This window comes from Alosa sapidissima, chromosome 14 (assembly GCF_018492685.1).
Source record: "Alosa sapidissima isolate fAloSap1 chromosome 14, fAloSap1.pri, whole genome shotgun sequence".
Taxonomy (NCBI): Eukaryota; Metazoa; Chordata; class Actinopteri; order Clupeiformes; family Clupeidae; genus Alosa; species Alosa sapidissima.
The window spans coordinates 23,995,959-24,016,351 of NC_055970.1; the positions used below are offsets into that span (position 1 = coordinate 23,995,959).

The 20,393-nt window shown below is 39.2% G+C and overlaps 3 protein-coding genes across 5 annotated transcripts in view; 1 reads left to right on the forward strand and 2 right to left on the reverse strand.

Annotated features, from left to right (window-relative positions):
- LOC121681667 overlaps positions 1-20,393 on the reverse strand; it is a 71,445-nt gene that overhangs the window by 23,762 nt on the left and 27,290 nt on the right. The window lies entirely within an intron of this gene.
- LOC121681668 lies at positions 4,954-8,259 on the reverse strand. Its single transcript, XM_042061538.1, has 6 exons — positions 8,122-8,259; positions 7,570-7,923; positions 7,371-7,469; positions 7,054-7,170; positions 6,867-6,920; positions 4,954-5,352 (listed from the first exon to the last, which is right to left on the reverse strand). The coding sequence occupies exons 1-6, from the start codon at positions 8,156-8,158 to the stop codon at positions 5,345-5,347; spliced, it is 669 nt and encodes a 222-aa protein (XP_041917472.1). The 5' UTR covers positions 8,159-8,259; the 3' UTR covers positions 4,954-5,344.
- Positions 11,409-13,823, forward strand: LOC121681665. Its single transcript, XM_042061532.1, has 6 exons — positions 11,409-11,575; positions 11,795-12,145; positions 12,268-12,591; positions 12,831-12,950; positions 13,099-13,157; positions 13,491-13,823. Exons 1-6 carry the CDS (start codon positions 11,509-11,511, stop codon positions 13,560-13,562), a joined length of 993 nt encoding a protein of 330 aa, XP_041917466.1. The 5' UTR covers positions 11,409-11,508; the 3' UTR covers positions 13,563-13,823.

A 20,393-nucleotide genomic window follows, 5' to 3' on the forward strand; every position in this document is an offset into this window, starting at 1 on the left:
TTTCATATAGGCTATGTAGGATAATACAAGCAAAGATCCTTTAGAACACTTTATCAACCATCTCTGATACAAGTGTAATAGTGAACTAGATGTACCGCATAGCGGTACAAAATATGACCGCCGCTCAGTCCTGTACATCTGTTCCGCGAAAATAAATCACACTTCAATTTGTCTCCATATTTTACTCCATCCCCCACTCTTGAAACTTTTGTGTATGCTTGTTTGGCATGCCTGAGTGTGTGTGTGTGCGGCTGCACAGAAAGTAGCCTACTGGTGCTGAAAAGGTGAATAGATTGTAGAATAGCCAAAGAAGATGTAGCATTGTTATAAAACCTTTAAAATCTCTAAACAATCACAAGTAGGGCAGTTCATCACAGTTCATCCATTGCAACTGGATTGATGAAAGGTCACTTACACCTGTAGGCTACATTGTATTTGGGAAAAGCAAAAGGTATCAGCATAATGTTATTTATTTATTTATTTATTTATTTATTTATTTTTATGTATTTTTAAACAAAAACATCTCTGTCAGTTCCATGCCGTTTTCAACAGCTATCAAAAACAAAGGTCATTTTTGGATGGATGGATTTTTTGTGAATGTTTCTTCTTCTACATAAGATTTTAGTCATCTTTAGTTCATGTAATACTTTATTGTCAATGCACAAATTAAGTAACAGTAGTCTGAAACGTTATTGTTAATGCACAAATTAAGTAACAGTAGCCTAGTCTGAAACGAAATGCTGTTTTACATCTAACCAGTGGTGCAAATAACTGACATGTCCAAATGGGCCTTGATGAAATGCGTCGCTAGACTGTTCATACACATTTTAACGGGCCAAAGTTGAAGAGCTTTTGTCCGTTATTGTTAGTGCAAATATAGGCTGATTCATGTTCCCTTGCATTGTTTAACTGAGGTCCATGGCTAGTCTGGCTTTCATCAGACCAAGCTCAATCTTTTAAGAAATCAAAAAATAAATAGCGGGCAGATCAGGCTGGGTTCACCCAGCCTAGTCCATAGGCACCCGATATTGTTTAATTTTCCGATTGAGATATACACGCTCTGGCTATTCTAAATGCAGAAATGCATCAGGGAGTTATGACAAAACGGTAACTAACAAACTAGATCCTAATAGAAAGCTGTTAGCTTCCCTAAGCTACAGGTAGGATTATAAGGTAGGCCTATTTACAACATAAATTGTCAATAGGCTATGCTGGCGACACAAATAAAATCTCCTTTGGAAACCAATGGCTTACGCCTTACAGTATCAAGCGGACTTAAACTGTCATATCGTGGCGAAAAGTTGCTGCTACTGGAAGAAACTGGAATCCATGCATTTCCACTGAATTATTTTTAGAATCTGATCCCTTATCATACCTGTTCATTCTTACTCGTTGCTCGACTTATCGTGACTAAATTCAAGATGGCTGCAAACGTTAAACTTCGTGAAGATACTGTCTGTATAAATCGTCTTGTAAGTAAACTACCAGTGCTTTTTCAAAAGTTCTCAATGTCTCGTTTTAAATGTCAGGGCCCTAGGAAGTCTACCAATGAAGTGTGGAGATACATTGAGCCTCGTAAATGGGTGTAAAACAGTGATTTATTTGCATGGCTAGCCCGATGCCGAAGCACCACTACTGAAAAAGTTGTTGGTAGCATCGGCTAACTAGCGCCAGATTTTGGAGTGCAGGGGACAAGTCGAGATGGGCTATGAGACATACGTTCACACTCGGTATCATGTTTCAATACACTTTAGGTCAATATCACACCGGAATTCTCCTTTAAACTGTCATATCGTGGCGAAAAGTTGTAATAACATTCACGCAGCTCCATGAGTCAAGGAAATCGCGAATGAAGTAGCCACTTCTAAATGGGACCCACTACACAGTAGCTTAAGGTGTTTTGCTAAAGCAGCCATAATGAAATGAAGGTGTCATTGTTTGGATACTTCACACACACGTGCTTTTTAATTTCACAGACTACAACTACCAAGCTGTAATCAAAGCACATCGATTCCCCTCTCACACCCTGCACGCACTTAAAACAAAATAAACAGGCGTCTCAGTCTCACGCATGTATAGGCAAAACTGTATCAGACCGGTGTAACGTTGGTAAATCTTCCATTGCACAGAATGATTTTGTAGCACGTGCAATAAATGACAGTCGAAAGATACAAACAGCGCTGCTATACATTTGCTTGGTATAACCGCATTTATAGTTTTCTACAAATGCAATAAATCAAATGCCTCCATCACTCAACCAACGCTAACGGTAACATTACCTAGGTCCTTATTGATATTACAAGATTAACGTACCTGCAGTAAAAACCAAGCATGTCCGATAAACATCCTCAGATTTATTTCGGCTTCAAGAAGAAATGGGAATTACACTTCATGTGAACATCGTCCTATCCTTATTAGATGTTCGCTGCGGTAAATTACAGTCCTTGTATGAAGCGTCCATTGTTTTTTCCAACCCACTTTTAACTTCCAACAAAATTACGTCTCACTGCAACGATGCGCCATCTAGTGGACAAACGACTACTTCTCGCCAATACTGAAAATGCAGCCATGATGATGATGATGAATATTTATTTTGGCTTTCTTTTAATCCTACTGAATTTGTAATTATGTATCGGCCGTTCTAATACCGATAGTATGTGGGTGCCTGTGTGTGTGTGCATGTGTATATGTGTGCACCGCCATTTACAGGCCAATGAGTGTACAGTCACTAAATGTACACATGACCTAATTTTTTTAGACCCCCCCATGGATGAAATTCTACGAAACTTGGCATACCCCCGGAGAATGCCAGGTCAATCATACACATAAAATTTGGTGCAGTTCTGAACATCTTAACTGAAGATAGGGGCGATTAAAGCAGAATAATATTGCATTTTCATTTTTTACCGGGGGGTGGGGGTGCAAATCACAAATGAGTGATTATGAGCCAGGTTGATGTGGGCCCTTGAGACCAACATACCATAAAAGATTCTTCATCCTCAGTGCCACGGTTCAGGTAGTTATTTAGGAAAAACTGTTTTTTTTTTGCGTTTCAGGGGACCCAGCAGGGGGTTGGGATATTGTGATGAAAACACCTAATTTTTTGCTTTTTAATTTTTAACTAGGTGGCGCTATACATGAAATAAGTGGTAATGGGATGGGTTGACATGGCCCCTTGAGATCAACATACAAAAAAAAAATGGTCCTCCTAAACCCTACGGTTTTCGAGATATTCACAGAAAACTGTGTCTGCCCTACCCTCCTTTCGGGGGGTCCAGTCCAGCGGGGGGGCTACAGATCAAAACGAAAAACGATGGTTCCATGCTATCCATGTGGGGTTACATGCCCACCAAGTTTCGTGTACCCCGGTCTTTCAGTGTCCCGGGAATCATTGACGGAAATTTGGGCATGCGAAAAAGAAAAAAAAAAAAAAAAAAATCTGACTAAACCTTCGCTGCGCGGCGGTCATAATAAATTAATGTTCCACATGCATAGCAATCAAGAGTAGGTTTCACTGCTGATTACCTCGCCAAATTGCACAATCCCAAAAGAGAAGGGAACCCTTTACAAATGCCCTTAAAAAGAGGAATTGCACTTCTGTCCCGACACTATTAAATTCATAAACACGACATGATACAAAAGGTAAAACACATGATAATTCACAGTATGGGAAAAAAGTGGCTGCGACGTCCTACAAAATCCGCAATCAATCAACCGGCCTTGAGGCCAAAGGGCTTCTAATGTGCGTGGCTCCGTCACTGAAGCCAGACCCAGAGAAATCACAGGCTACTTTTACGAGGAGATCCGCCCAAGCACACAAGCCAGTTTAGCATTCACGATGCAGCGCCAAAGTTGATCTTGGTGGTTGGCGGTCTCTGCGAAAATCGTCAGTAATTGCTTCTGTTCAGTGGCTAGTTAAGTTCATTGATAAAGCCGGCGTTGGGTTTGCAAGTTGCCGCTGATTCGGGCCACTCTCCAAAATCACTGCACGCCTGTGCACTAACCCCCGTATGTACTCGCTGTAAATTGCGTTTCCACTCTTGTCCACTCCCCCTGCCTGACAGCTGATTCCAATCGCATTCTACCCCAGCGGATGTCATTTTATGCTGAGTGACTCTGGGTAATGAAGTCCCACTGCCTATATATGCTTACTGCTTGAGTTATGTCATAGCTGGTTAGCCTGAGGCATGGTTTAAAACTCTTTATATACAGATTTTTCCAGGCATCGATGGGAAAAATGAATGAAGTCAAAGGAGTGCTGTCCAGTAAGTGGATCCCAGTGCGTGACTGAATTTTGCTGTCAACTCAATGTAGTTTGTGATATACAGTATGTGTATGTGTGGTGTGTGTGTGTGTGTGTGTTGATCATCCATCAGACTGGTTTTATATGCTGTTTGTCATCAAGATGTCGTAGTCAGATGATCATCATCAGTCAAGTAGCTATGTGCAATTTGTCATCTATAAAGTGTCAGATCTCTGTCTGTCTGAGTTCTCATTGCATATCTCTCAAACTGTTGGTGGTGCTATTGCTGAAAACCATAAGTGAGTGCAGTGTTGAGTGAGGTTTGTGTGTGAAATTTAAAACAAATTGTTAAAACATGTTTTCGGATCTTGATCTTAAACATGGGTATAGATTCTAGAACAGAGCTCCGCTCTAGAATCTTTGATGAGTACTGCACAGTTTTGGAAAGTAATATAATATAAATATAACAGGAATAAATATGAACTTTTGCTGTGTTAAATGCAAAAAAGTGAAATGAATGATCAAGATATTTTACCATTAGTAGACGATTATAACAATTTCCTTTGCCAGATATTTGACTTTGGCTTAATTGAAAATGACAGAATAGTGATGAGTCAGAGACACTACAATTGATGGCACACAGATTTTCATGTGATTTATTCAAAGAGAATGAAACTTTACACTTCTTGTACATTAGATTACACTAGACAAATTCAAAAGCAATAATTTACATATGACTTATATTAATGTAAATAAAAAGAAAAGTCACACAGTTTGGTAGAGTGGTTGTGTGCACATCTCACCTTTCTTTAGGCCAGGTGCTGGACAAAGTATAAAAACGTAAAACAAAGAGGGAATGTCTGCACTCTACTCTCGCTGGTTTTAATTCAATTTGGGAGCTAAATTCCAGTGTGTGGACATTGGACATTGTGTGACAAAAGGCCTACACCATACAAATAATATTTAATCCAGCATATTTAAAATCCCATTTCTTAATGTCTAACAACGGAGTATACGCTCTCACTGGGCGGCTCCCTCTTCTTTTTTCCTCTTTTCATCTTCTTATCAGAGAAGTGCAGGGCAGCATAATTGATCAGTTCATCAGCGTCCTGGGCAAACAAGAGTTATATATTAACTGCTGTCTGCTGTCTGGTGTTCAGACCCTGAAGGAATTTATTTTCTGTTCATTGTTTTTTGTGAGAGTGTTTCTACTTATCTCAGTAAGGAAAATAAATCAAGAGCCTATGCTGAGTACAAATATGTCTTCTGAAGGCTTAAACAGAGCCCAGCCAAAAACTCCAATAAAATTTGTATCAACTTTGAGGGCCATGCAGGATTATCCAGACCAAATGTGACGATTTTGCTACATACTATTCCTATTTATGTACTGGCATGCAAAATTTGAGCCTCCTACATGGTTTAGTTCCCTCCCCCTGTAAAACTGGCTGTATCTTGGAAAGTATTGATCTTACATAAGAGTAATTTTACAGTGTGTCTCCTGGGTAACATAGGTACACCTGGTAATTTTTTCAGAATTTTTTGAGACCTAAGTGCGTGGGCCCTGGTTAAAATGACGTGGAATGACCCATTAGCTGTACACAAATAAGATACTTTACTGCTGAGCTTGAATTAATGAAGACAATTTACAGTATGCATACTCTGTAACATATATGACTGTCATTGTCAGGGCCGGAGTGGGACCACTTTTCAGTCCGGGAGTTTCAGGCCCGAGACCAGCCCACTTTTTCCATGGTGAAAATAATGGTTGGATAAAATGGTTGGATAAATTAAGCAACAGTTCAGTTCTTAATATCCTGTAGTTTTTATTAGTACCATGGTTCAACAAATGTGTAAAGGTTATATAATAATTTATTTAAACTGAGAAGTTAACAAAAATATTCCACTATTCCACAAGGATAGGTTGATAAGTTAACAAAAACAGAAAGAAATAAAGCATTTGAAATGTATTCCACTCTTCCACAAAGATGCATATTGAACTAATGTTTAAATGTTTTTCAGTGTGGGTAGGCTATCATATTGGTGTTTGGTGATGTAGGTTACTTACACTCACTTCTGAGCAAACAAGGCATATTGATTGATTATGTAGATTACTGCTGTCATATACTGATCTTTTCTTTACATTAAATCATTTTAATTCATGTTGTTCACTCTTTATCCTCTCTACTTGTCCCTCATAGCCTCCTCATCGCTGGAAGCTTGGCACATTTGGCAACATCCTCCTCCAATGTCTTCCTTTCTTTTTTTACATGGCCTTTTCAGTCCCACCTGGCCTCTTTAAACCATCCATCCTCCCTGACGCTTATCGCTACAGTAGGGCCGGTAGGCCTATCTGAGAAAACTTTTTGGAAAAGACAGGCTATATGGACCCAACCAACTCTTTTTGGGATGGGAGAACTCCCTCACATAGTAGGCTACAACCCATGCAGACGATGCGGTGTCAGGCATAGATTGCGGAACGTGAGTATACTTTAAGAGAAGATAGACTAACGTGACAAATGTCAATATGTTTTTCCTTGACCGGCCCAAAAGTGAAGCGGCCCACCGGGAATTCTCCCGATTACCCACCTCGGGCCTGATCATTGTGGATGTCATGTAGGCCTACCTGAGTAGTTTGTGACTCTCGCAAAGTCCGGTCTGAATGGATGAGAATCTATGTCTTAATCAAACAAAACAAACAAATAAACAAGAAAACATACAGATCAATTTTAAATAAATACTATAAGTATTAAAATATGTTCATCAGATTAATTGAAAAACAAGCAACAGAATTTGGTGTATAAATGTCATACCTCTGTTATGTTTGTGTTTCCTGTACTGGTAAATTAGATGGACCAGAAAACATATGTGCAGAAAACACAACCCCAAAATAGCAATCAGCCCACAAACAACAGGACTCAATGATTTCTCTGAAAAACAAAACAACAACATGTTTTATATAAGACATTGCTCAGTCATGTGTTCCATTTCTGGTGTAAAAGTGATGTGTGCACATGATAGAATAGGTATGTGTGTCAGTATGCAATAATCTTCGGTAAAATATAATTGGTTTAACATTTAGAATACACAGAATACCTAATGCAATATTCATATTTTATGAGAAAAATACCTGCATTCAAATCAGATGTGTTTCCATTGTTTATTTGTCCACACCAACTGTTGGTAACAGCACAAAGGAATGCTGCATGCTCATAGGACCTTTTGGGTCCTATGAATTCAGGGGAGGTCATTATTTTAAGTTAGGTGAAATGTACTCTACACAGTAAACTGCAGGGTTAGGATATATTTCTATAACCCACATGCCTTACCTGTGACTGTTAAGAATGTTCCATTTTCAAATCTAATCTCAGAATATACTGTGCCTGTGCAGTAATATGTTGCTTCATCAGATGATGTGATGTTTCTGATGGTCAGATTAAATGATCTCTCTGACTGCTGTGTTGTCATACGTCCTCTATCAAACTCTTCAGAAAAAGGAGAATTCCATGCTGGTGCGCCACTCGAATATTTAACTATTACCTGAGGCTTTAGTCCCAGTACTTGCCTATACCAGTACTTTAGTTCTGAATCGTAAACCGCAGAGTAAAAACATGCCAAAGTCACTGTATCTCCAGGATCAGCTTCTATAGCGTGATTTATTTGGACAATTTCATATGTTGAGTCTAGAGAAGTGAAAAGTAAACATAATATGATGGTTAACATTGTGCATATACATTGTCCATGGTGAAATACAGACTATTCAATGTTCCATGGTGTAATATCACTGTAACACAATCCATCGTCACATGTAGATATATAAAATATGAACGATATGTTTATCTAGAACAATCCTGGAAGTTTGAAATTCAACTTGAACTTACACATTTTTAGAAGAGTGAATACAAATATCCAAAACATGTTCCTCTCAAGATATGCTAAAGATAATGAGACCAGGCTATTTAATGTTAACAGACACAGCTGGTGTCTCAGTTTCCAATTGCCTCAGAGTGAAGTAAAAGCTTAAATAGTTGTGCAAAAACAGAAATATCACCCACTTCCTGTTACATTTTCCAACCAATTAGAAAGATTGACTAAAATAGTTGAGCAAAAAATAAATATCACTTCCTGTTGAATTTTCCAACCAATCAGTGAAGGTACACATATACTGTATGATGTCAGTGATAAAGCAGTAGATCCAGCCTCCTAGTCACACACAAACAGAGTCACAAAAGATGACTTACAGTTTACAGTAACTGCAAACATATTAGGTGATGGCTACTGTAACTAAAGAGGATTGACCTTTAATGAAGGATTCACTTTTTACCAACTATTCCAAACACCAGTTCAGTCATATGTTACATTTTTAAAATAACCATCGGGATCACATATCCCTATACAAATTTACTTCATTTGATATTAAGAATTCTATTTTATCCAGAAGCTTGACTTCATTTTGAATTAAGGTCATTGACAGTATCTGGCAACTACCTCGGAAAGTAAAGCTTGTATATCACCATAACCTAATCATGTAACATTATTCATCAACATTAAGGACACTCAATGCAAAGATGAAAAAAACTGAAAAGGCTTCACTGTGGAAAATGTGGAAGAACACACTGCAAAGTTTCCCTAAAAGTATATCTGCTCTACAGGCAGTGAAACTGAATTTAGTGTGTAATGTTGTTAATTTGGTTAGCTCATTGAAGGGTTATGTGGCCAGCTTATGGGATGATTTTGAAAAAATTGAGAGTAAAGCAAAAACATGTCTTCAACTGTGTCCTAAAACTACAAAGTGGACACATAGAGGCACAGAAAAGGTAAATAAAGCAGGTAAATCAACAGAACTTGATTGTGAGCAATCCAGCTGACACAGGTTCAAAGATCAATAGTTTTTATTGCTGTAATTGATAAACACATTTGTAGAACTCCAACAAAAACTTTCAGCAAACATTTGGATTTTTAAAGGAACTGTATGTAAGAAATGTATTTCAATTAATCATAAAATGGCCCTGATATGTCACTAGACATTAAGAAATGTCTCTTGGTTATGAATTAAGACATTAAGAATGACATTAAGAAATGTCTCTTGGTCCCACTGGTTGGCACTCTGGACTTGTAACCGGAGGGTTGCCGGTTCGAGCCCCGACCAGTGGGCCGCGGCTGAAGTGCCCTTGGGCAAGGCACCTAACCCCTCACTGCTCCCCGAGCACCGCCGTTGAAGCAGGCAGCTCACTGCGCCGGGATTAGTCTGTGCTTCACCTCACTGTGTGTTCACTGTGTGCTGTTTGTGTTTCACTAATTCACCGATTGGGTTAAATGCAGAGACCAAATTTCCCTCACAGGATCAAAAAAGTATATATACTTATATACTTATACTATACATATGTCTACTGTGTGTGTGTGTGTCATACGTATGATTACTGTGAATGTATGTGTGTGTGTGTGTGTGTAAATATCTGTTTATGCACATGTGTGCATATGGAATGGGTTAACATGACCCCTGGAGGCAAACTGACGCAAAAAATTAGTCATCCTAGGCCCTACGGTTCTCAAGATATTCACAGAAAACTCTGTTGGTGTACGGTCACTAAATGTACATGTTTTGACTCCTGTGTTGCAGTTTTACAAAAAAGAAGATTTCAGTAAAGCACTCAAACTGGATTCAAGCCTACTGGGTCTTTCTTGTTAGCTATCTGTCTACATATACAGCTCACGTATTGTCAGGATCAGTTCCTGTTCTGTCTTGTCTTGTTCTCCCCGTCTAATGTTTTTCCATCATGTCTGCTCCTCTTGTCTTCCTGTTTGCTTTGTTTACTTTCTGTGTCTTGTGCCATGTGCTCCTTTGTTTGTTTACCATGTATCTGTTCCATGTGCCTGTGTCTCCGCCCCTCACCTGATCCTTGTTAGTTTAATTATGGTTTCCACCTGAGTCTTGTTCCTTGTTCCCCTGTGCCCTGTTAACCCCTGTGTATTTAAACCCTCTGTCTCCCCTTAGTCCCCAGTCGGTCATTGATGTTGTTTCGTGGTTTGCTGTAGTGTTTAGTCATATTAAAGATTCCTGTTTGCGCTAAGTTTGCCTCGCCGCTACTTGCCTTGCACTCTGGTCCAGCTCTCTTAAGCCAACCATTACACGTATTAGCCAGGACAGAATAGTACACATAAATTAATTTATTGTATGGCCCCCCATGAACGAAAGTCCACGAAACTTGGCATGCATTCGGAGGGTGTCATAATGATCCTACACTTTCAATTTCGTGCCGTTTTGACCATGTCAGCCAGAGATATTGTGATTACAACACCTATTTTTTGCTTTTTAATTTTTAACAAGGTTGTGCTATACATTAATTGAGTGGTAATGGGATGGGTTGACATGGCCCCTTAAGGCCAACATACAAAAAAAAGGTGGTCCTCCTAGGCCCTAAGGTTCTTGAGATATTCACAGAAAACTGTGTCCGCCCTACCCTCCTTTCGGGGGTCCAGTCCAGCAGCGGGGCTACAGATTAAAACGAAAAGTCAGTGCACTCCGGTCTTTCAGTGTCCCGGGAATCCTTGACGGAAAATTGTCCGTGCGAAAAAGAAAAAAGAAAAATTTAACTTAACCCCCAGGAAGTAGATCACATTTAATTTATTATGACCGCCGCGCATTGAATCGGCGGTCATAATAAATGAAATGTGATCTACTTCCTGGGGGTACTATTTCATTGTCATTAGAATAAACATGCCAAAAAACACAGCAAAATGAAACACAACTCACAACTAAGTTTTAACCAATATAATTCAGAATGATGTAAAAATTATATTGCCACTTTGAAAGTTGCATTATTTTTTACATTGCAAGACCAAGTTGCATATTGGATAACCAATTGCAAAATGGTTTGTCATTTGAATTAGGTGATAAAAAAAACATTTCTATATGACATGGAATTCAAAACATCTTCAATGCAGATACACTGTAACAAAGGTCCTGTAATATAAAGTGTTACCAAGAAGTGCAAATACACTTCAATAACCATGAATAACCATGAACCTAGAATAAAAATGGAGTGCCCATTATGATGAGCTGACCTACTGTACATGGTGGCCTGGCATCACTAACATGCCAAATGAGCATTATACACATCACACAACTGTTACCATCCTGACAACCATCGCTGCAGCACCAAGACTCAACAGGAAGTTACACTATGGTCTTTTGTTATTGCTGTTGAAACGTGTTGTGTCTGCTTACATTTCACACACTGTATGCTTCACATAAGTGAACACACATCATGGAGTGTAAAGAACTTCATGTTAAAATCATCTTCAGCATTTTTATGGCAGTTTGGGATGTGGGAGGTAAGTACAGTATGATGGAATAGTCATGATACACATTTTATTAGCTGGACAATATTCTCATTATGAAAATGCTTCCTTTTAGATTTATAAAGCATTTGTGCTATGCATATTTCAGTAGTATGTGCAGTATGCAATAGTATTCATGAATTCACTTATGAATTTTACAAATAGTTTTAGTTATTCAAGATTTTCAGTGTTTTAATATATCATTATGTCCAGCTCCTGTAGAAACTGAGGGTGTCTCTCAGTCTACTCCAGTGATGAAGGCTAAGACCGGGACTGCTGCCACGTTGGAATGCTTTGTACCCCCAAAAAGAGTGAATGATCCTTTAGTTTGGTACAAGCAGAGTGTTGGGCAGATGCCACTTGTGTTAGGGACAGCTCATCATTTTGTGTCTCCAATACTCTACGGTGAATTCAACAATAGCCGTTTCAGCATACACAAAGGATCTGGATTATCCCACCTGTCTATATCAAACATTCAATTATCTGATGAAGCTTCTTACTACTGTGGAGTCAGGATTGTTTATGATATTCACTTTGGAAATGGAACATATTTGTTTGTGGAAGGTAACCTCAATACATTTATTTACATACTTTTACTATCTGAATCACTGGTATATGGCATGATATAGAAATCGCAGTGAATGCTTCCAAAATAATATGATAATTGATCTTGAAATTCTTTTCAGAAAAAGATCAGCTGAGGTCCACAGATGTGATCCAGGTTGCACTATCAGGTCCAATTTACCCGGGTGATTCAGAGACACTGGAGTGTGTGGTGCTGGCTAACAGCACAACTGAAGATCTCAGAGTGTTCTGGTTCAGACCCGCTTCAGGAGGTTCCCATCCAGGGGTCATTTACACCAACAAGAGCTGGACTGGGCCGTGTGATGATCACTGTGTCTACAGTCTCCCAAAGAAGGACGTCAACATCTCTGATGCTGGAACCTACTACTGTGGCATAGCGACAAGTGGACAAATACTGTTTGGCAATGGAACATCAATTGTGATTGGTAGGTTATTGTTAATTCAACCCTACTCAAAAATATAAACATAAACATATGTAACATATATAGGTGTAAAGTTGCTGCTCATTTACAGCGATTATTGGGTCTTTTTAAAGTTAAGGCTTTATATAGCCTTAAGAAAATGTATGTGTTTTTGTTAGTACTGTAAGGTATCGTCGCTTCATTACATCAAGTACATTTGTTTTTAATATTGTATTGACGTAGTTGCTCTTGTTCATTTACAGCTGATCCAGTAGACACTGTGCTGGTTGGTTTGGTTGTGGCTTTGGGTTGTTGTGTCACATTGATGCTTTTTCTGGTTTGGTTGAATTGCCAGAGGAGAGTTACATGTGACACCTGTAAGAGTAAGTATCATGTTTGTGTGCTATTAGAGCTGCCATCTCTCTGCAGAGAGTTAAATATGACAACTGTAAAAGTAAGTATCATGTTCCCTCATGTTGTAATGTTGTTATAATACTAATTAGCTGTTTTCTGTGTCTGCTTGGTTGACAGTGAGAGACTTGCAGCTCGTTAGAGATGGCAGCTCTAATAGCACACAAAGAAGTGGTCAGGTAACATTACATTTAGTGCACTAGTTTAATTTTCAAATAGCAGACAATACTCCATTCATATGACTAATAGAATTTATGAAATGATTAGAATGGACGAATGAGTAGTGATGACAGTCACCATTTTTGTATTACTTTTGTCTTGTAAAATGCTTTTAAATGTTTACAATTTTACATGATTTACACATTTACAATTTTAGAGTTTTAAAATTGTAATGTACAATTTTACATGAGCAAAAGACATAATTTCTTTATTTAAGCTATGTTTTGTTTGTTAGTACCACATCCTAATATACTGTATAAACATTTACTTTATGTCTGTTCTTGTGTTGCCAGATGCATTTGGATGATGTGATATACACAATGGTGATTTACAACATCAAGACATTTAAGTCTCAGAGGAAGTGAACTCTGTAGTTTGTTTGGTGTATGTAGTCCATGTTTAATATTCTGTGACATTCTGGTATAATAACATGTTGTTGGCTGTTGTTTGTTGTCTGTCTATCTGATGAGCTGTATGGTGCAAGACGAATTTCCGAAAGGATCAATAAATATATATCTACCCATCTATCTATATCACTTTAATGTGATGTAAACAGGATGTGTATGATGAATGTGTGTCAACTATATTACAATGTATGTATATAATTTCATATATTTTCATGTCAAGCTTTTGGAGCAGTAGTGATGTTTGAATTTTACATTCAATAAAGATTATTAATTACTATGACTTGAGGCAACGCAAAAGCACTCTGCATCTTTACATGGACACTTATCATAAGACTCTGGGAAGTGACCACACTGACTTATAGAATCAAAGGCATTCCAGAGTTTCACTATTTGCTATGGTTTTGAATTGGAGCATGTGCTACCTTAACTAAGAGTCAGTGCTTGAAATCTGGGAATGAGCAGTTGAATAGCAGCAGCTGAATGAAGCCACGGCCACCTGCCGAAGTTCAGTAAATTCCACAAAAGGACGATTCTTTGTCGTGTGAAGTCATTTAACCCACGTCAGATGAGCGCCATATTGCTGATTCAAGAAGTCACAACACAACAATATGATGAGGACCCTTACTGAAGATTTGCAGAAAACTTGTGAGTGATTTGTGGGAAACAAATGAGTTCACTAGAAAATATTGCCAGAAGTTTGCAAATGTTGGCCACCACAGGCAAACTTCCAGCAAAGTTTTGGCAACAATGAGAAGTTTGCCACTATTGGCAAAATGTGTAAGGCCAGTGATGGGCCACGATACTTTGCCAATAATGGGAAACTTCCAGTGAACTTCTGGTGACAAACCTAATTCGCATATGACATTGCTGCAAATTTGCTGCAACATTGCCAAAAGTTAACCACAGCTGTTTGCCAGAAATCTAATTTGCATGTGAAAATATGACCTTGCTGCAAATTTGTGGCAATTGTTCACCAGAAGCCTGTTATCCACAAAAAAAACATCTACACCAGGGGTCATCAACCTTTTTCAACTTAAGGACCCCTTGGCTGAAAGAGACACTGAGCACGGACCCCCACCTCACTCTATCCCGCCCCAAATTTAGGCCTGATATTCATATCTTAGAATTGGAACTAGAACTAAGTGTCAATCACACACACACACACACACACACACACATTAACATGTACATTATCTGTAACAGGGGTGCTTTATAGAACTTTTTTGAATTTATTCTGTTTATTATGACCGCCGCTAGCGAAGCGGTCATATAGGGATTGTCAAAGTTTTTTTTTTTTTTTCCCCTGTCATCTTCCAGAATTTTTGGTCAATGATACCCTGGACACCAAAACACCGGGACACATGAAATTTGGTGGGTATGTAGCCCCCCAAGTGGGGGGCCACTCCCCCCCCGCGCTGGGCCCCCCAAAACCCAAAAAATGCTGTTTTTCCTAAATAACTACCTGAACCATGGCACTGAGGATGTTAGGTAAGTTGGTCTCAAGGGCCCACATCAACCTAGCCCACAGGGGCGCAGCTACCCATTTTTTGAGGGGTATGCAACAACAAATTGGCGCCCCACCCACCCAAAAAAAAAACACACACAAACAACTAAAGTAAAGCAAAAGGCCAATAATGTATTACATATTATTATTTTTTAAGACATTTTGCCAATTTGAACTTGAAATATTGTTAAATGTTGCATTGTCACTTTAAGAGAGTCTTAACGGTTCTCATAACGTCCTTTTGCCAGCTGTTGCTCACAAAAGATAAGGCTGATCCAACTCTAGCCTTTGTTTGCGCCACATTGACAGCACATTATTAAGTTATTACAAGGAGTCTTCATTGTTAGGAAATGGAAACATGTAATGAGTTGTTGCTAGTGTGACATTTCTGTTTGCAGTTTGCCATTAAAAGTGCAGTATGAGCATGGTAGCCACCTAGCTATCTGAATGGAATAGGCTATGTTTCAATCGGCATATGCATAGCAAATGCTAGTTAGTCTGGTAACATAAATAAAATGAACATGAAACGTGTGCCTCCAAGCACAGACGTCACACTTTAAATCCTACCTGTTGCTTTTCACCATCCACTTATTTAATTACTGTCGCATCCCTTGAAATGCCATCTCATTTTCCCTTTCTTTTTCTATTTTTAGCCCCCAACAGCTTTTATGCTTTATCCATCTTTTTCCATAGACGAAAACTCACTACTCGTACCTGCTCACTCAGCGCTCACGGCGCCCCCACTCCCTTTTCTATATCAAAATTCTATGATAGAATTTTATGAGATAGGGCGCCTACTCTAGCCTGTTAGTCCTCTAAAATGTTATTTAACATTGAGGAAATGCAGAAATGATTTAGAAACGTACAACAGTAGCTACATATAGAATAAACCAAATATGTTATTATTATTATTATTTACCATCGCTTTGGCGCCCCCATGGTGCTGCAGCGCATACCCACTTTTTGTGCCACTGCTAGCCCATAATCACTTATTTGGGATTTGCACCTCACTGGTAAAAAATGAAAATGCAATATCATTCTGCTTTAATCAGCAATGCCGAGTGCAAAGTTTCGTAGAATTTCATCCATGGGGGGTCTAAAAAATTAAATTATGTGTACATTTAGACTGTACACTCATTGGCCTGTAGATGGTGGTGCACACATATACACATGCACACACACACAGGCACGCACTTACTATCGGTATCGGTACTAATTAGAACGGCCGATACATAATTATAAATTCAGTAGGATTAAAGGAAAACCAAATATTCATCATTATTTGGCTGCATTTCCAGTATTGGCGTTACGTAGTCGTTTGTCCACCAGATGGCTAATCTAAGAAGGGTAGGATGATTTTCACATGAAATGTAATTCCCATTTCTTCTTGAAGCGAAATAAATCTGAGAATGTTTATCAGACATGCTTGGTTTTTACTGAAGGTACGTTAATCTTACACAAGTTACGTATAGGCCTATCAATAGCCTACGACCTAGGTAAGTTGAGTGATGGAGGCCAATTTGATTAGGCTATTGGTGTATTTGTAGAAAACCATAAATGCGGTTATCAAGCAAATTTGTATTAGCGCTGTAATTGTCTCTTTCGACTGTCATTCTTTTCTGACACTTGCCTACAGGAGCTAAGTGAGTTAGCCACAACGCGTTTGCTAACGTGATGGTTTTCTAATGGAAAATATAGGCCTACCAACCTGTCTATGAAGCATCCTAAACAGGCTGGGACATTTCTGCTTTCTAAATAGGTTTTTCTGCTGTTGATTCGCTCACAGTCCTTGGTGGGCCTGTCAGTGCTTTGTAAAGTGTTGCATTAAGACCACAAAGTCTCAAAAAGCATCTGAGCTAACGTTCATTCCCAAACACCGCTACTTCAATCCTCTATTTTCAAAGGTGTTCAAGTAACATTAAGGAAGTGCATGGCTCAAAGTAAAGTAACTAGGGCTGAGACGACGTAATTGACTAGACTACATAAATTCGTCAAAGTGAATCATTTGTGTCAACTCGTCACAATGTAGATTTATTAAAGCACCCGTGATGATCTACATTTCCATTTAAACCAAATGTTTTAGAGCGCACTTTGAGAGATGTATCCAGGGCAGGGCTGTAGGCCTACCTGTTGCACGTGCTACAAATCATTCTGTGCGATGGATGATTTACCAACGTTACGTCTGATACAGTTTTGCAACCAGTGGTCCGAGGACATTGCTGGTGGTCCCTGACCATGGATTCAGTAGTTGCAATGTGGAAATCAGTATTTTTCCCACAAACAATAACGGACGCAGCTCTCAACTTGGCCCATTAAAATGTGAACAGTCTAGCGACGCATTTCATGAAGGCAGTTATTTGTACCACTGGTTAGATGTAAAACTGCATTTTGTTTTAGACAATTGGTATTTAATTTGTGCATTGACAATAAAGTTGAATATCATATGAACTAAAGATGGTGTACATGACCTTTCATCAGTCCAGTTGCAATGGATGAACTGTGATGAACTCCCCTACTTGTGATTGTTTAGAGATTTTAAAGATTTTATAACAATGCTACACATTTTTTGGCTAGTGCTACAAATCCATTCACCTTTGCAGCGCCAGTAGGCTACTTGCTGTGCGGCCCGCACACACACAGGCATGCCAAACAAGCATACACAAAAGTTTCAAGAGTGGGGGATGGAGTAGAAGATGGATACAAATTGATTAGTGTGATTTATGTTCGTGGAATGGATGTACAGGACTGAGCGGCGGTCATATTTTGTACCGCTATGTGGTACATCTAGTTATTGACATGTTGCTAAGCGACACTTTCCCATTGAGATTGGGCAACATAATTTCTATCTGAACGATTTGAGGCTGGTTTCCCAAAGCCTTCTTAACGCTACGTAGTTCATAACCTCTAATTTTCACGAAAGGTACTTTGCTAAGAATGTCTTTCGTACGTCGTTCTTTGGTAAGAGTGGTCTGGAGCTCTCTTCTACACCTAATGGCGGCCATACATTGTACGATTTTGGTCTGTTTTCACAGTCGGCGACTACATTTCCAAAGTCGGACAGAAATCACTGTGTAAGTGTAAGGTGCCAATCTTAGCGGTTTTAAGTCAGTCGGAGTCAGTCCTTTTCTAGTTTTGCCGTTACGACAATATCAAACATGTTTGATATTATCGCAAGTCTTTCGAGTCGTGGCTCATGCAAAAAGTGACATGAGCTATGAAAACCAATAGTGACCTCTCTCCAACACCAAACAGGAAGAGGCAAAACCGTATTTTCCAGACTATAAGTCGCTCCTGAGTATAAGTCGCATCAGTCAAAAAATGCGTCATGAGCAGGAAAAAAACATATATAAATTGCACCGGACTATAAGTCGCATTTATTTAGAAATGTATTTCACAAAATCCAAAACCAAAAACAGAGACTATGTAACTGGATTATTGAGGCCAAAAAGATTCATGTTAATGAAGACGAAGGAGTGAAGGCAGCCAAGAGGAGGGCAGGAAGGTAATTGCAAAGCAAAAGATCCACTGAAAGAAAATGCCATGTGGTAGACCAAAATGTATCTAAAATGTGGAGAATACAATGCAAACAAGCATTTTGGGCGATGTGGAGTCACAAGCTGGCAGCAGATTAAATGCTCACGAGAGAGAAAAAGATGCAGTTTTAAAAGGATGTGACCGAAGCAAGCAGGTGATAGGCCTATAGGCCCGATGGTAATTGTAAAGCAATTTACAAAAGATTCACTGAACAAAAATGCTGATGTGGTACATGAAAATTTAGCTAAAAATGTGGAGAATGCAATGCAATCAAGCATTTTGGACGATGTGGAGAGACAAGCCGGCAGCAGATTAAATGCTGGAGAGAGAAAAAGATGCGGTTTTAAAAGGAAGTGCAGACTGAAGCTGCTGCAAGCAGGTGATATTTAGAAATATATTTTACAAAATCCAAGACCAAGAACAGACAGACTATGTACAGCAACTGGACACATTGAGGCCAAAAATATTGAGAATTCTACAGGAAATGTTACTGAAGACGAATGAGTGAATATGGGAAGAGGCAAGCTGAAGGCTGCTGACAAGGGCCCGACGCTAATTGTAAAGCAATTTACAAAACAATCACTGAACAAAAATGCTGATGTGGTACATGAAAATTTAGCTAAAAATGTGGAGAATGCAATGCAATCAAGCATTTAGGACGGTATATTGGCACAGGCTGGCAGCAGAACAATTGCTTGGCTGGCCACCTCCGAGACCGAAAGAAAAAAAGATGCGCATTTAAAACCAGGGTCTAAATTCCAGTGTGGGATTGCGGGTATTGCGAATAAATTACTTAGTATTGAGCATAATAATAAAAGTCCCGCAAATCTAGCCATCATAATGCGAGAAATTCCCACACATTTTACAGCGCTGTCTGACGTTAATATAATAATGGAGCGGCCTGAATGCGGGACTATTGACAGATCAACTCTGACTTCAATTGAACCCCATGCAGAGACACACATGCGCACGCAGGACCACTTTGGGGGTGCCTCTCTCGTTGCTCTCTCTCTCTCAGCAGGATTTATCACCGCTGAAGTCAAATTATAGCCTAGGTGCTTCAACATCAACCGCTATCGACAGGAAAGGAAAACAAACGTTTAGCGATCAGGAACCGTCAGGAATTTTGCAAACACAGAAGCATGACCGCCTATAACGCGAGAGAACATGGATGACTCCATTTGACGTTATAATCGATTGCGGACGTGAACAGACAGCTACAGACACGGAGCGCACAGTAGGCCTACTTTCACTTTCTGTGCATATTCATTACGTGAAAGATAACTAGATGTACCGCATAGCGGTACAAAATATGACCGCCGCTCAGTCCTGTACATCCGTTCCGCGAAAATAAATCACACTTCAATTTGTCTCCATATTTTACATATTTTACTCCATCCCCCACTCTTGAAACTTTTGTGTATGCTTGTTTGGCATGCCTGAGTGTGTGTGTGCGGCTGCACAGAAAGTAGCCTACTGGTGCTGAAAAGGTGAATAGATTGTAGAATAGCAGAAGAAGATGTAGCATTGTTATAAAACCTTTAAAATCTCTAAACAATCACAAGTAGGGCAGTTCATCACAGTTCATCCATTGCAACTGGATTGATGAAAGGTCACTTACACCTGTAGGCTACATTGTATTTGGGAAAAGCAAAAGGTATCAGCATAATGTTATTTATTTATTTATAAACAAAAACATCTCTGTCAGTTCCATGCCGTTTTCAACAGCTATCAAAAACAAAGGTCTTTTT

What these genes read in the sequence shown, in the direction of transcription:
- LOC121681668 (XM_042061538.1), bottom strand. Translation starts at nt 8,158, where the DNA reads ATGTTTTGGATATTTGTATTCACTCTTCTAAAAATGT. An exon ending in CACATCTGATTTGAATGCAG is followed by an intron (nt 7,171 to 7,370) that starts GTATTTTTCTCA and finishes TTTGTTTTTCAG; the next exon opens with AGAAATCATTGAGTCCTGTT. An exon ending in GAAACACAAACATAACAGAG is followed by an intron (nt 6,921 to 7,053) that starts GTATGACATTTA and finishes TGTTTGATTAAG; the next exon opens with ACATAGATTCTCATCCATTC.
- LOC121681665 (XM_042061532.1), top strand. Translation starts at nt 11,509, where the DNA reads ATGGAGTGTAAAGAACTTCATGTTAAAATCATCTTCAGCATTTTTATG. An exon ending in GGCAGTTTGGGATGTGGGAG is followed by an intron (nt 11,576 to 11,794) that starts GTAAGTACAGTA and finishes CATTATGTCCAG; the next exon opens with CTCCTGTAGAAACTGAGGGT. An exon ending in TGGAACATCAATTGTGATTG is followed by an intron (nt 12,592 to 12,830) that starts GTAGGTTATTGT and finishes GTTCATTTACAG; the next exon opens with CTGATCCAGTAGACACTGTG.